This window comes from Drosophila biarmipes, chromosome 2R, assembly GCF_025231255.1.
Source record: "Drosophila biarmipes strain raj3 chromosome 2R, RU_DBia_V1.1, whole genome shotgun sequence".
Classification (NCBI taxonomy): Eukaryota; Metazoa; Arthropoda; class Insecta; order Diptera; family Drosophilidae; genus Drosophila; species Drosophila biarmipes.
This window is the reverse complement of record NC_066615.1, coordinates 8,577,921-8,593,821: the sequence shown is the minus strand read 5'-3', so window position 1 is coordinate 8,593,821 and position 15,901 is coordinate 8,577,921. Positions and strand designations below refer to the sequence as shown.

The following is a 15,901-nucleotide window of genomic DNA, read 5'->3' as shown; positions in this document are numbered from 1 at the left end:
TGCATAACACACACACACGAGCACAGGCAAACACAAACCCACAGAGGCAAGCTGGTAAGCCCCTGCATCGGTATTTGTGTCGCAGAGAGAGAAATGCGCATTGACAATAAATTAACATCGATTGACATGGCTAGAATGGCGTAATAGAAGGGAGGGTCTCCGCCCAAAAAGTAAGCCACAGAATGTGTTGTGTAAACAGGTCCTGGCACTCCCACTTCGTCCCCTCTTCGCCATTTCGATGATGTGGTAAGGTGGTGCGAAATATGCTGCCCATTATTATCCTGTATCCTGTTCTCAGGATTCAGGACTCTGGACTCGGGAGTAGATGGTCCTCCCTGCTCCATAGAGCTGCCTGCGCTTAAGTACGTGCATATAATTTCCAGCGCTACGTTGTCGTACTCAAGCTGTCAATATCAGTTGCTTACATGGGAATTTATTGGCGACAGCTCACATAATACATAATGCATGCCACCCACAGCTGTCAACTGTTGGAGAATAAGGGGATTCTTAGCCGATAGACATTGAAATTTATCGAGGCTGTGTGTGTCCCAGCGAACGCCCGCAAATGAGTTTATGGCGTGCGTTTCCTTTTTGCACCATCTAGCAAATGCAGAAAAATCCGACTTTTTAATGCCAAGAAAGGATTCACATATGGGTAGAAGGACAGACAGACTGGCAGAGGGGGAGAGGGTTGGACATCCTCCAGTGCCTTGCATTCATTACTCAATGTCGCTCTGCTTTCGGGCCAGCATACGAGTGTACAAATGATGCAGCATTATTTCACATAACATAATTCCCGGAGTAAACCAAATGAGTCCCTCAGTCCCAAAACACCAACCAAAGCACAACATCAGTAATCCGAGGCCACGGGGGCCAAGCGGTTTCTCGGTGGGGCAGTGCAAAGCTGGGTAGCTGGATAGCTCCTTTTTATGAGACATCTGCCGCTGTCTGTTTTGTGGGTTATTGCGCATACGCCACGTTGTCGCAGACAAGCCTGTAAGTCTATTGAATTAAACGCCCAGAGCTCGAGGCACTGGAGGTGGCCTATTTGGCTAGCTTTCAGCTGGTAATGGGATACTCGCTAAAGGACTGTCTCAAATGGCAAAGGAGTCCTTTTAATAAAAAGCTCGTTTGCTGAAAAGCATAATTGCGGGAGCATAACTAGAATTAAAACCATTTTAAATAAATACTCTCGCAGCAGGAACTGTAGGTAGTCACTTAGAAATGTATTTTAAGTCGGGGTTTGAAGTCACAACCATTTTTTGCAATCGTTAGGCTGAAAAGTTGCTAGAATATTTATGTTTGTTACTCAAAAAAACGTAAGAAAAATATTTATATCACATTAAAAACACTGTATAAGTCATCTTAAATCAAAACGGATACCATTTTCCCATCGTTATTTGTGCTCCTACTATTGTTCAAATGAATTCCAGTCATTTATGATAGTTTAATTATTAAAACTAGTTGTCCGTGCTATTTTGTTTATACCTGGCCCTTTAAATATTTAAAACCCCTCATCACTTAGTTGTGCAATCAGGGGATTTCATTTTACTGATATTTACTCAGCAATGCAAACCTTAAGCCAAAGTTGCCATATCACCTTGCACAACAAAGGACTCGTTCTATTTGCAGCTACAATAACAGAATCGAGAACATCAGAATAGGAGGTTGTGCCAGGCGCATACAAATGCGTAAGCACAGACGGGGAAAACGAAGGGAAAATGGGTGGGAAAACTGAGACTGCTGCCATAACATTTGGAAGCCAGGCGAAAAGTCATTGTCAAAGTTGACGACGACGACGCGGAATGTGAGGAAACTGCCGGGGGTGTTTCGGGGGAAAATGGCGACGATGATGATGGGGGCGTTGTCGCCATTTTGTTTCCACTGTTTGTCTCTAACGCTATGCGCATTGTATTTCGGGTAGGGAAGTGGGAATGTAGGACTCCCTTCATGCATTATGTATGCCAATAAATTCGCTTAACTTTACGACAATTTGTAGCTGCAAACCCTGCCATAAAATTCACTCGCTTAAAACTCAGATTAGGGGGAAATGTGTTGGCAGGGAAAGGCCCTCCCCTTTAAGCCATAATTTGATTTAGGCCCCGGCCAGGAAAGAGCACAAATTGGTTTTGGGCTCTAAGTATCTTTGATGTGGCTGCATACATTTCAGCGATTATCCCGGAATTTGATTAGACCTTCTACCCCCATTCAGTTCACTACCTTTCCCATCGATTGTTATTGTTACACAGAACGTACTTCAATTAGAGCGCCGATTTGTGCATCCCAACTGCACTCGAAGCACCTCAAAACTCAGATTGCAAGCCAGCAGAGGAAGCAGGGGATGGATGGTAAATGGGTGGATGGTGAACCTCATCAAAAGGCCGCCAGCATTTTGAATTGCAAATCCTGGAAGAAGAATGGGTAGTCTCTCCATGCCGAGTACGCAGGCCAAGTGGAGGGGTCGCCTCAATTATGTTGCTCTCGCCGGACCTGGGTATCCAAAAGTGACTGTCAGACTGACTGACGGACGAAGACCGAGCTGGAGTTGGTGATGGGAGAGGGGATGGATGCGTCTTGGGCAGGTCCTGCCCAAGAAACAGTTGCCTGGCTAAAAGAAAACGTTGAAATGTCTACGTTTCTGCGGACGAGCAGCGGCCTTCTCTGCACAGAAAATAAATTAAAAGTATCAAGTATTGTGTGCACTGAAAAAATAGTGTAGATATTATTACCTTCTTAACTTAAATAATATTTAGCCCTCATTTTATGGTTTCTAGAACATCTCAATTTAAGCTAATCTAAAACTACTCTGTTATGGAAGGCAGAAATTAACTTAACTATTAAAAAATATTAGCTTACCTGTCTAAATAGATATAAATGGTTTTAGCTTTGGGCAGACCACATCTATCATAAGTTTCTTCCAGTGAAATGGCATACGGCTTACTTTGGTCACATAAATTATTATCCTTAAATCTCTTGAGATTTCTGGGAAATTTTCTTGCCGTACACTTGGAAAAGCCTCCCTGCTGGAGTCTCCTTTAACTGACATTTGTCGTTTGTCAGGAGGCCTTGGGGCGAGGCACGTGGGGGAAAAAGGATGGGGCTGAGGATGAGGATGCGGCTCTTCCCGCCAGCAATTTGACTTGTAACCGCACTCTTGAGTGTTGCATGCTTTTAGGCGCAACGTGAGGCAAGTTTGTTGAACCTGGCAGGAGTTCTTCATGTTCTTTTTCCATCTTGCCTTCTTGGCCTGGGTCAAGCAACTGCCACTGCCACTGCCATGAATAATTCAGCATTGGAATTCCTTCCTCGGTCCTGCTGATGGTTTGCTTACATTTTTTAGGGCGTGGCACAGCTGCCAAGTTAATTACATTTGCTGCTACGTGCTGCTGGCGATGATTGCATTTCCGAGCAGCTGCATCCGTTTTGTTGCCTCGGATTCGAATGTGGTCACAAGGGGGTGGCCGAGGTCGAGGTGGTGCTGTAGTAGCATCTGCATGAATATTTATTTTGATTGCACATGTTTACAATGCATGTGGCAAGGTTAAGAGGTCGTCGCATGGCATTGCGGTCTTTCACTCAGTGTCACAATATGAGCTTGATTAAATGGAAAACATTATGTCAATGCAAGTAGCCATAACCGAGAGCCGAATGACAAACCTTTCAATTTTGATTTTAATTGCATTCCCACCGAGGCGAAGAGCGAAGGCGGCAGCACATTGTGGCGGGCGGATTGAATGGCACGTATTCCAGGTGCTTCACATGCATGGCCACGCCTATTGATTCTGCATTTTCAGCCACTAATGAGCACAACTTGTCAGCCTCCCTTGCCAACAACAGCAGTTCAAGGTGAGCCTTGGTCTCCGTGAGGGGTACTTGATCCTGAGTAAATGAGAGAAATTCCGCTTGTGTTGAAGTAATTGGAATAATGGAACAATTAAGTCGTTCCACATATATTTTAATTTTAAATGGGCCAAAAAGCATGCAACAGAATATTTTTATTCTTCAAGTTATCTGACTTTATTTCAAAATACTTCTGGACAGATTTTAAGTGATTTTCTAAAAAATCCATGATTTTGTATTTATTTCTTCTTCCTTTGGTTGTTTTTTCCTTTTTCCTTCAATCTGCAGAAAGTTATTCTAGCGTTCACTAAACAGATTCCATAGCAATCAGCTTAGGCAACAATTATGTGCAGCTCATCGCACAGTCGATCACACTTTGTTTGGTATCCCCAGCACCATTTTCCCGCACTTACCCCATTTTCTGCAACCTCTTTTGGTTTCCGTTCCACATTTGCGACGCTTTTCTTGCCGCTTTCTAAGCTTTCGCAATTGACTGAGCAAGAACTGTTCGAGCCACGCCCACAAGCATTGTCGCCCGGCCAAAGGGGCCGAAACCCATGAGTTGCATTAAAATTTTAATGATGTGCAACGGTAACAGGGGCAGGGCCATTGGAAGGAGTGGCAGCTGAATAAGTTGGAGCAGATGCAGTCAGTCAAGTTTCCAAAGTTCCTTTCTGCTACCCCCATACATACGTGGATGTGTGCTTGAGCTTCACTTCCTTAACTTCCTTCGGCGGCTCTTAGTCCTCTTCTGGCATCAGCACATTAAGCCTGATGTGGATGCAGCAGCTCCTCTCGGTGAACAATCTTGCCAACCAACCCTTCAGTTCGTGCAATTAAAATGCAGAAACTTTACGCAAGATCCTCGCATATCCTGCAGTGAAAGAAATAGTTTTAGAAGTGTTTGTGCTCGGGTTTAAATGGATAATATTTGGCTCGAGGTAAACAGGTAATTTTAAGTCGAGTTATTATTAAGCTACTCGGAAGCTTTAACCAATGGCATTAGTTTGTTCACTTAAAATATCGTATTATTTTTTTTAAGGAAACAATATTTTTAGTTTTAATAGGATACCGTCTTAACATAACTACACAAATTTTCAAAAATCGACTCATTATAAACTCGTAATGCAAAATATATTTTAATATCTTCTTTTTACAAACCCAATCCTGATTTTCTCCCAGTGCCGTTGCACCTTTTAGCAGCAGTTTATGGCTTCAATGCGGCTCAGCTCTTCGGGGTCCTGCCAAGTGGCTGTAATGAAAATGTTTCCTTATTAGCCGCAAAATGTCTCACAGAAACAGCGACTTCATATGCAAATTACTTTGGGGACTGAGCTAAACATCACCTCGCCCCTCATAATGCTTTCATATCTTGCCAATTTAACCCATATTTCCCCTCTGGCCCGATCAATTTCGATTAGGCCAAAAAGGACCTGGAAAAAGGATTAATTATGCCATAAGCTGCAGCCGGAGGAGCAGCTTTTGCAATTAGCATAAGTAACAAGCCGTCCGGGATCTGGAGTAAATGTTGCAAGCCCATTCCACCCTCCTCCCGAATGGATTGCAGGTTTTGTGTTCTGAGCCCTAAGCTCATTTATTAATTGCACGCCGCGGAAGTAGGCTTAAAAGCGGGAAAAAACGCAGATAAGTCGCTGCTTTAAATATGAAAATGATTATTTATGAAGGCAAATGCTGGCTGGGTTGTAATACAGCTAACACAGATTTACTTTTCCGTCGGCTAATGCTGATGATGCGGCTTTTAATTTATTTGTGCGAGAACTGCGCATAAAAAATTGGGAGATAGGAGAAAAAAAGAGCAGGACAAAAAAAAGTGCCAGCGGAATGGAAAGGAAAGCCTGGGTGCGGTTATTGATTTTTCCGTCTGCTGATGAGCTGGAACTTTTGCGAGGATAATGGTAATGATGATGGTGGTAATGATGACGCTGACGGTGGTTGCGGTGTCCAAGGCAAATGCCTCGCTGCGTTTTGTCGGGTTGGGAAATTTCAGTTGCTCCCAAAACAGGGCAGGGAGCCCAAAATCTGTGTCACTTGAACACGGAAAAATCATTAAAGCCTTGTAGAAAAAAAATACTTGTAAATAAATCTCCGGCGGCTGATAAAGTGGCAAAAAACGCCACAGGGAAATACAAATTGGCCTGTATCCCACGGATGCGCATCCGCATCCCTTAAAGGTAACACGATAAAACCTCGACAAAATAAGGAAAGGAAAGTCAGAAATTAAGCAAAAGCCGCGTTCTCAACGCTGACAGACTTGAGCTTGATAAATGTGCAGTTTTCGCAGGATTTTCCCGCTTTTTCCGCCGCAATGCAGCTGCCAATTAAGTGTCAAATTATGCCAGGGGAGTTTTGGGGGGGCGTGGCCTTGCACAATGGGATGCAACAAAAGGCTTTTCTTCGCTGAAGAGTTGTGCAGATAGAATACAGACTGAAATGGAGGAAGGAAAACCCAAACAACAATAACAACAATTGTTGCTAGCAGCAAGGCCACGACACAATTTTCCTTGTATATCCCTGTGTGTGCGTTGCGTTTGTTTGTGAGTGAAAGTTGTGAAAACTCTCGAGAGGCATTCAAAGGCAAAAACATCGCGTTTTAAGCCAAAAAAAAACTTTTTCAATTTGCTGCACCTCCAAAAAAGTGGAAGGGATGGGGAAGATTCTCTGTTGCTCATTTGTTGCATTTAAAAACCAATTATTTGCAATGAAAAGCTTATCAAGGGAAAAGCATCAAAGGAGCACAGCCAAAAATGTAAATGAACAAGAAAAATTGTCAAGTTTTTTTGGTATAAACTGTTAGACTCTTTTATTTCCGTTATTTAAAGGTAAAAAGGTTTAGAAAAGAGTAAATTAAGTTAAGTTTCATTTCAGGTAAATTTGAAAGGTATTTAATACTATCAATGGCTCGATTATAATAATCCTGTAATGACGGACTCTAAACGGTTATTTTAGCTACCATTGAATATGCAAAAAGACGAGTGTGGATGCTAACGAGTTTTTGTGTAGTTCACAAAACCCTTTTCGGCTGTTCATTGGATTATGTGCTTTTCCTCCCATCTAAATGTAAATGGGCAATTGCAAAATAATAAGCGAGTAGAAGGAAAATAGAAAATAAAATACCAAGCAGCTCAGAACTTGTCTATCTCTATATATTTGGAAAAAGTTCTTGCCGGTCGGAAAGGGAGCCAGTGAAAAAGCGGTCGGAGGAAAACAAAGGAGTAACGAAACGAATTTTCAATTTCGTTGTCTAAATAAAGCCGTAAGTTATCTTCCAGCTGGAAAATTGAGTTTCCCCGGAGTTGAGCTGAGTCGGCTTTTCCCCCTCTCCCACTGCTCAGAGTCCCGTAGGCCAAAGTTGCAAGTGCATGTAAATAAATTAGGACTCCCCCAGAGAGTCCACTCGGAGCAATTATTGAGCAATGCCAATGCTGGAAAAACAAAGCTGAGAACGAGCCCAGGAATTGGCTAGGGCTATCAATTTTCCTGGGATTGTGGCTTGTTTCCCCAGCCCCCTTTCCCATTCCGTTTTCCCTGGCCAGACAAACTTTGGCCATTTCCTGCAGAAATACCCATGCAAATGTTTAGCAGCCCACTTGGCTCCCGAAAAATGTAGCATTCACAATGCGAAAATTTTCTGAGAACATACACAGGGTCAAAGTGGTTACGTAAAATCTACGGGCGCGAGAGGGGTGAGAGGGGAAGAAAGTGGGTCAAAGTGGAAAACCCCAGCCGACACTAAAAACCAAAACTTGCCCTGGCCTAGGATTTTTCCAAATGTTTCTGGCAACTCGGTCAACTCAAGTCACGCACTTTTCGAACATTGTCAAATCGACAATTTACTCGTTAGCTGGAACAACAGAAGGTTGGCCAAAGCAGCTTCACTGATGCGATGTTGCTTGGCAAATTGAAAGCTCCTTGTATTTAGTTTCGAAATTTATTTACAAAATAAAGTCGTGCAGGATTTAGCCCGGATTTGTTTGGTATAAAGAATACAAAGGATGGTGATGGCATGTGTGTGGCTGGATTGTTCTTGAGTCTGTTTTATGATGGCAGAGCACTTGAAACGAAATTTCAGGCATTAATTATGCTGAATGAGGATGAGAGTGTGGGTGAAAAAACTTTTTTCCTCAGGGCCAGGACAAGTTCTGTGATGCTTGTAGAAAGTCAAGAAAAAAGAATGGAGAAACAGCTGCACTCGAGCTCTGTTGTTTATGCATGAAACGTGCCTTGCAACCATTCTTAGCTTCACTTCTCCGTTTTCCGCTCGTTTCTACTACAGTTTTCCCCTCCCATTTTCTTATAGTTTGACTGACACAATTTTCGCTCATTACAAAGGTTGCTCCTTGTCTTATTTTCCCATTTTGCGCGCCAAGTTTTCGCCGCCCTCCCCTTTTTGCAGAAGTTTTTAAACGCTTTATTGAAACAATTTCCGTTTTATGGAAATGCTCTGGCCCAGCTTGCTGGAATATTTCATTTTCGCTGTCATATATCAAAATGGTGTCAAGCATACGCCATGTTGGCCAGCCAAAGAGCCAAAGAAGCTGCAGCGGCAGCGGCATCAGCTGCCAGCAAATGTAAATTTAATGCGGCATGCAGTGGAAAAGCGTATAGCATTCCCATTTTCGGAGCCTGGATGGCAGCAGGTGGTCCCGGGTCCCAGGTCCGGAGTTCCAGGGTCCCGATGAAATGACATCATTTAAATTCATGCATGACCCACATTGCACCTCAGGATGGTGCCGCATCTGCTTTCTGGCTTTTGCACCACTCCACCGCCACCACCACCTTTCGCTTCGTGTTTTATTAACAAAGCAATTTATTGCATAAATTCACATTGCACTCTCGGTCGTTTCGGTTGGCCACAGTTGTTGCCGCAGGTCCAATCGATCCTGTCTCCTTGGTGAAAATTTTTTGCCCATAATCGTTTAAATGGTGCCTTATAACTCGTGAAACTGCAAGTTGTGCAGGACTTCATTTGGGGCCCGAAAACATGGTGGACCCGAGTCCGTGGTCCGTGCTAAGTCATGTGAGAGGCTGCCACTCGCCATTCGCCACTTTCTACTTACTGCCTGGCCCCATTTTGCTGACTGCTAATTGCAGCATAAATCAAGCGGCAAAACAGCGGGGACGGAAGAAAAGCAAGGAGGGCGGCTCACGAAACGCTTTAAATAAACTCAGGCCAGAACGAGAAAGTGTTGCAAGCGCTCTGGACAAACACTTTTCCCCCCTTTTTTATAACCGTTACCCGCAGAGTAGAAGGGTATATCAGATTCGTCGGAAAGTACGTAGCTGGGATGCGCTGATTATCAATACCCATCTACACGACTAAAAATTAATTTAAAACGAAGCAACAATTAAAAAGTTATAATCAAATAATGTTTAAGACAGCTGAATTGCTGCATGCATATCTCCATCTCTCTCTTCAGCTAAGTAACGGGTATTTGACAGTCGTGGCCGGTGAATTTAGCTTTCTATCTTGTTTTTTGTTCCTGTTTTTCCGCATGCTTTATGGCCACTTTAGGGGTGCACTCCCATCCCCCAAATCTCCAACCACCACACACCGGCCACCACCCACAGCAACATCCCTCTTTCGCTGGAGGAATATTTATGAGTGCTTCTGGTCAAGCGTTTGCTTGCCAACTGTCCTGCACAGGATGATATATGCTGCGGTGTGGGTTTCGTTTTGGGTTTCAGTTTCAGTGCGCAACGCTGCGTATACGCAATGCACAAATATTTTAATTAAATTTCAAACGAAACATTGAATGCATGAAACGAAGGCAAACAACAAAAACAGTTGCGAGAATGAATTTGCTGGGATAATGTTTGTGTGCCTTGCTTTCATTTTCCGGCAGCTTGAGTATATTTGTGGATAAGATGGTATGCACTTAGTGTAGAAATATTTTACCAGCCAATTGGCATTCACATTGTATCCTGGGCTTACGGCTGAAATAAAAATACAAAATATTTTAACCATTTGAAGTTACTGGTCAATACTTGTTATTACAACTTTTTAGATATTATTCAAAGGAAGGAAGAAATTAATTAAAAGGTTTAGAATTCGATACCTCAGAAAATCAACTTGTAATAGAGTATTGATTGGCAAGCAATCAAAGAGAATTTCCTGAAACTAAAGTAGTTTCAAGGGGTATCCTCGCAGTCCTCACTCCCACATCAGTCTGATTTCACGTTTATTTTTAACTTTCCGTATTTGTGGAAAGGCAACCGCCGGCTTGTGTGCTTTCAATTTTCCATTATGAATGCTGCTGAACAGGGACAGAATTTGTTTGTAAATCCTCGACTCAGTGAAACAAATGGATACAAATGCTCCAAGCTCTGCTGGCGAAATTTAATTTCAGCTCAAATAAAAACAAATTTCAATTCTCTTTCATTGGAAAATTAATTGCTTCCCCCGGCAGCCACAATCACTCAATTTGAACTCATTTCCCATTACTCACGGTCGTTGTCGGCCTTGTCTATATAATACATGTGGGCCAAAATTATGGGGTCGGGGGTCAACAAGTGTCGCAGGCTGGCTAGCTGGCTGGCTGACATTCTGGCCAACTGCCAAGTCTTTTATAGGGCATTTCATAACGCGTGAAGAAATTCAATTAAGTTGGCCGCCTCCACCTCCTGGGTGCCACTGTTTCCACTGTTTTGGCCACTGTTTTTATGGCCCGAACAAGAGACAAACGAAATTAAAGTCAATAAACAAGGACTGGCGTCTGCGGTCGGGAATTGTCTCTGTCATTCAGTTGGTCCACGGCTGTCTCTGTTCCATGGTCCTGGTCTCTGGGCCAATTGGTTCTGGTCACAGTTGTTGCGGTGCTCTGTGTCCTTTTTGCCCAACACCCCCTCTGTGCGAGGTTTTTGTACTTGTTGTGGTGCGAGTAAACCGCAAAAACCCGTCACATTCGAAGCTCACTCAGACAATGGGCCCCACCAAACGGGCTCCCCGAAGGCCGGAGGACAAGACCCAAGGGTCTTGATCCCTCTTAGCATCTCAAACGCGAATGTGAAACAGCTCAAGGACACGGGGGCCGTGCATAATTTTCTATGGAAAATTGCTGCCATTTGTTGCGCACAAAGCTGGGGCTTTGTTATGAGGAAATGTCCCTATGGGACACTCGGGAAAATATTTTGGCAAAACTCTGGTTACTAGATTTTCTTACATGTTCCCAACTAATCCGTTTTTTCCTCTATTTCCCATTGCAGATACACGACGATCTAGAGAAAGAACCAGACTATTCTGGCTCAGGCTTTGGACCCGATGACGAGGACGCCGAACCCGACCAGCACTCGCACAGTTCGCACAACACGCGCATCTCGCAGAACGGCAATGCCGGCATAAACAGTAAGCATAACTCGAACGAGAACTACGGCAAGAACAGCAACAGCGACCTCATCTCGAGTAGATTCAACAACAATAATAATCACAATCAGATCGACAACAGCCAGAATATCAATCTCAATCCCAATAATAACCATCAAACGAATAGTGGCACAATCATTGGTAGTAGCACCACAGCGAACAATAATAATAACCACAATATCAACATCAACAGCCAGAACGGCATCATCAGTGGCAGTGGTAGTGAGATCGGTGGCCATAGCACTGGCATTAACTCAATCGGTAAAGATCAAGCTAGTTATGTAAATGCAACACTCGCTGGTGTATCTTCCACACCTGCCACACCCGCCACAACTTCTTCTCCTTCAATTTCAACAACAAACACACCACTACTTATTCCAACCACAGAAACCGATACAGTTACAGTTACAGCATCAGATATAGATAGAGTATTAGCTAAGGATCGAACGAGTTTAGTTAGTAGTAATTTAAATATTAACGACCACTCCCTTCCAAAATCATACACAACAACAACACCAACAAAACAAATCGCATCTCTATATCCAGCAGCTCATACACCAACACTACCCTCATCCACAATCTCAACAACCTCGAGTTCTACACCAACGCCTACTACAACCACCACCACAACGGCAGCAACAACGACATCAACAACCTCCACAACCCAAGAACCCTCTGTTAGTAGCAACACCACAACGACCACAACAACAGCCCCCACGATCCCCACACCCATACAGCCCAATCAGCCCATATTCCCGCCCTTCGACAAGGATCTCGACTCGGAGGCCAGTGGCGATGGAAACGATTCCGATATCGATGACAACGAGGATGAAGATGTGGACGACAAGGACTATGACTATAACAAGGAATTGGACAAAGAAATTGATATCGATGGTCCAGCATCTGTTCCTCAAGAACCACACGTTCCCCAACACAATGATGGTGACGATGAAGTTTTCACCACGGACGAAATCGATGTGGATGGCGCCGATGAGGATGAAGTTGTGGATAGCGATGTCGGTGGTCCCAGAATCGGTGGCAACGATGGAGATATTACAGAGCGCGGACGTCAGTGGTTTTTATTTTCACCATTTTACTTTATTACTTTTCATTACACTATTTGGTTTACATTTGTTTATCTAGTTTTGTGTTCTGTTACACCTCCACCATATTTGTTTAATTTCCTCTCCCGTTTTTACTGCACATCATTTTGTTGTCCTTCTTGTCCTTGCACTACTTTTTAAAAAGAAATATCTTTTTTAACCTTTATTGTATTCTAGCTAAGAAATTTATTCGCTTTGCTTGGGACACTCTGCTTTGCTTTTGTGTTTTTTATTTCAGTATTGATAACTTATCTTTATATACAGAACAACTAAATTTTGTTACCTACATTTATATTTTCTCTGATGTATACGGGCTCTTCTTATTTTAAGTAGTTTGGTTTCCCATTTACGTATACTTGCTTTGCTTTCTTTGAGTAGTCTATCTGTGTGCACTTTAAGTACTTTAAATTCCAAGTATTTGTTAGTCAAATTAAGTTTCACATTTGGTGTGTGTGTTCGAATATGATTTAGTTTGTTTGTCGCGCTCTGAAAAGTCAACGGTCTACGCTGCGGGTGTTCTGCAAATTTCCTCTCAGTCTCAGTCTGTTCCACATCCTTGCTTTTGTCCACAGGGAGTGACCAATTTACCACACAATTCCAACACATCATAACCAATTCATTGAATCATTTCCGTTCGCTCTGTTTTTGTCGTTCATTCAATTGGAAAAACTCCCGCAGAGCCAACACGAACTCATCCGACCCTCAGCGTTTAAGTGTTTAGTTGTAACCTTAAGCTAGATTAAGGCGAATACTTTAAGGATAGTTTAAAAGCTTTTATCGTGGCAAACGGTGAACAAACAAAGGCCAAAGACAAAACCGAAGCCAAACAATCGATTAAGCTGCAACAGGGAAAGCACTCCATCACAGAGTCGTGGGCCTGGTGGGTTGTAGACATTCAGCAGTACTCTTGCCCTAGGCATAAAGTTCCATTAACACTGTCCCGATTGCTCCGCCTCCTGCGATTTCGTGAATGAAAATCGCCAGGAAAATCGCACTAAGCCGCGCAGTGATTTTGTGCTTTGTTGCTGGGGGAAAACACTTGGTGTGCTTCGCAGGCACTTCAAATGAAAAATCACTGAGTCCTGGCCGTGGCAAGGCTCCTGTTTCTGCCTCCTGCGCGTAACTGTAGCCGCTTACTTGAGCCATCGTTCCTGATGCTCCTGATATGGCTTTGTAAGTGGGTTCACTTGGAGAAAAAAGGACGAGGGTGTGCCAAGGGAACCACTAGGGGTTTGATTTCACCAATGCAAAAGGTGTCTGAAAGTATGCAACAAAATATTTTAAATTAGAAAGTTGAAGTTGTCTTTTCCTGCATACTTCGAGGCGCTTCAGAAGTGATTTGACATTTTTAGTGATTTCTAGCGCTTTAGAAGTTATAAAAATCAAGATCAAGAAAAATAAAATTTGTTTTTCTAAACTCTTGGTGCACACAATACCATTTTCCACTTAAACGAAAAACAAATGTATGCTCTAAAATTCTCTTAACTTTTTTATTGATTTATTTACGAGGTAATTTTAGGAATCAAAAAGTCCAAGTTTTTACGACTTCGGAAACGTAATATATCGCTCCATAAAATACTAAACAAACATAAAAGAAAGCTATGACAAAATAGGTCAGATGTGTAAATGATTTTAAACCTGATTTTCTGGGGCACCCTAGAAAATTTTCCTAACAGTCTCCCAATATTTCTAGATTTATTTCCGTGTAGCAATGTGATGTACATGCTCACAATCACTGTTTATGGGCCCAACAAAACGAGCAGTGCACCGGCAGAAACTGAAACACGACCTAATGGCTATCGGGGTTGTGCGTTCTGTGGGTTTACGGCTTTGATGTTTGCCTTGCAATTGCCACGCCTCGACCGAGAGCACAAACACAATCAATATGGTTGGGTGGCGCGGGCGACAAACAGAGCTGGGCAATAATTTCGCCATAATTGCGCACAGCTGACCACACGAAACTTCGAAGCACGAAATCAAACCCAACGCCCCAAAACCAACTCAAAGTCCCCATCTCCTGGACTTCACATCCAGCAACAAAGTGCATTTCCCATCAAATCCAGGCACACATGATGCAGGCACCTTTATTGGCTCTGAACAAACAGAACAAAGTCTTGGCAGGACAGGCAGACAATCAATGGAATGGCAAGACAGCGAAGCAATCTCCAAGCCAGGAGCTGGAAATCCATTTGCTCTAGGAAATCGCATTGAAAGGCAAATATTTATATGTAGCTTCAGTTCGGCTCAAAGAATTCTCACTCCATTTCTCCGCCTCGGCACGAATTCCTTCAGTTTACAAAGCGCATATAAAATCAATTCGAGGGCCTTATTCGCGAGGGCCAATTCAAGGACCTCTCGTGGGAATTACCTAATTAAAATGCCACCCCGCAAGGAAGCCGCCATATGTGTATGTTTGAGCTGCAGGGAAGGGCTAAACAAGCAATTTGTTTGTCTTGAGCTGTTTGGGGAGCCTCGTAGGGGGCGTGGGGATCAAACAATAGCTCTGCTAAAAATAAGGAGCCCACATAATGCTAGGAATTGGGGAGAAAAAGACGTAAACGGCGGGCCATGCCAATTAAATAAAACAAAAACTCGCATGGTTTGACAGCCGATTGGCCTTAAAATTTCGCTCGCCTGTCAATTCGAGGAAGCAATTCGTATAATTGCACTCGTTTGAGGGGAAGCCAGAGCTTAAGCTCAAGCTCAAGTCGACCCTCGAAAAATTCGAGCGAAATTTGTCACAATTTGCATTCGTAGCTGGGAAACTTTTTTCATTTCGAACAAAAGTTTTCTGGAAATATCTGCTCATTGCCGTGAAATTAGCTGTCAAGTTTATATATCTTTTGACAGGATGCTAGGCACGCTTTTCTCACGCGGTGTGTTGTAGGTCATAGAAAAGTACATTAAATTTTAAAGAATTCTAGGCGTTTGTACTCCTTGAATTTTACTTTTAAACACCTCTAGTTATTTGAATTATTTTGTATGGTACTTATAAGATACATATATTTCATTGCTGAAAGTAACTCATGATTTGAGAGATTAGTGTCCTGGCCTCATACCACTTAAGAACTAGCCTTTAAAGTAAGTCTCCCTTGTAGTCAACGCTGCTCGACTAACATTAAGCCTTGTAAATACTGCATAACAGCTCATTAACACACGCACAACCTACACACATGTTTACACGACCGTATACGCTCACTGAAACCAATATTGACACTCGAATCAATTTAATTGAATACCCACAACACACCACAACACACACGAAACGAGACAAAACAACCAAGACAACAACTCTCTGTCTCACTCTCCGTTTTGTTTGATTTTGCTTGCACGTCATGGGCATAAATGGACTGTTCCACATGCATCTCTTTCTCACCGCCATAATGCCTTCTCTTTCTCCGGAACAGCGGGCGCAGGCGGTAGCAACGTGCACGAATTGGACCCCAACACGAACGTGAACAGCCAGCCCTCCGACACCAAGAGCACTGATCACAGGCCCAACGGCAACGAGGTGGTCATCATGAGCGAGGACGATCGCACGTCGAGCTTCTTCTCGCAGCCCGGCATTCTGGCTGGT

At 43.2% G+C, this 15,901-nt stretch overlaps 1 protein-coding gene across 9 annotated transcripts in view; it reads left to right on the top strand.

Annotated features, from left to right (window-relative positions):
- LOC108026674 (syndecan) overlaps positions 1–15,901 on the top strand; it is a 99,379-nt gene that overhangs the window by 80,717 nt on the left and 2,761 nt on the right. For 4 of the 9 annotated variants that reach the window (XM_050887514.1, XM_050887511.1, XM_050887512.1 and 1 more), the window contains exons 4-6: positions 11,065–11,482; positions 11,768–12,289; positions 15,732–15,899. In XM_050887514.1, coding sequence (XP_050743471.1) covers positions 11,065–11,482; positions 11,768–12,289; positions 15,732–15,899 — 1,108 coding nt within the window. The remainder of the gene's footprint in view (positions 1–11,064; positions 11,483–11,767; positions 12,290–15,731; positions 15,900–15,901) is intronic. The other 5 variants (XM_044091868.2, XM_017097745.3, XM_017097743.3 and 2 more) reach the window with 5 other exon arrangements.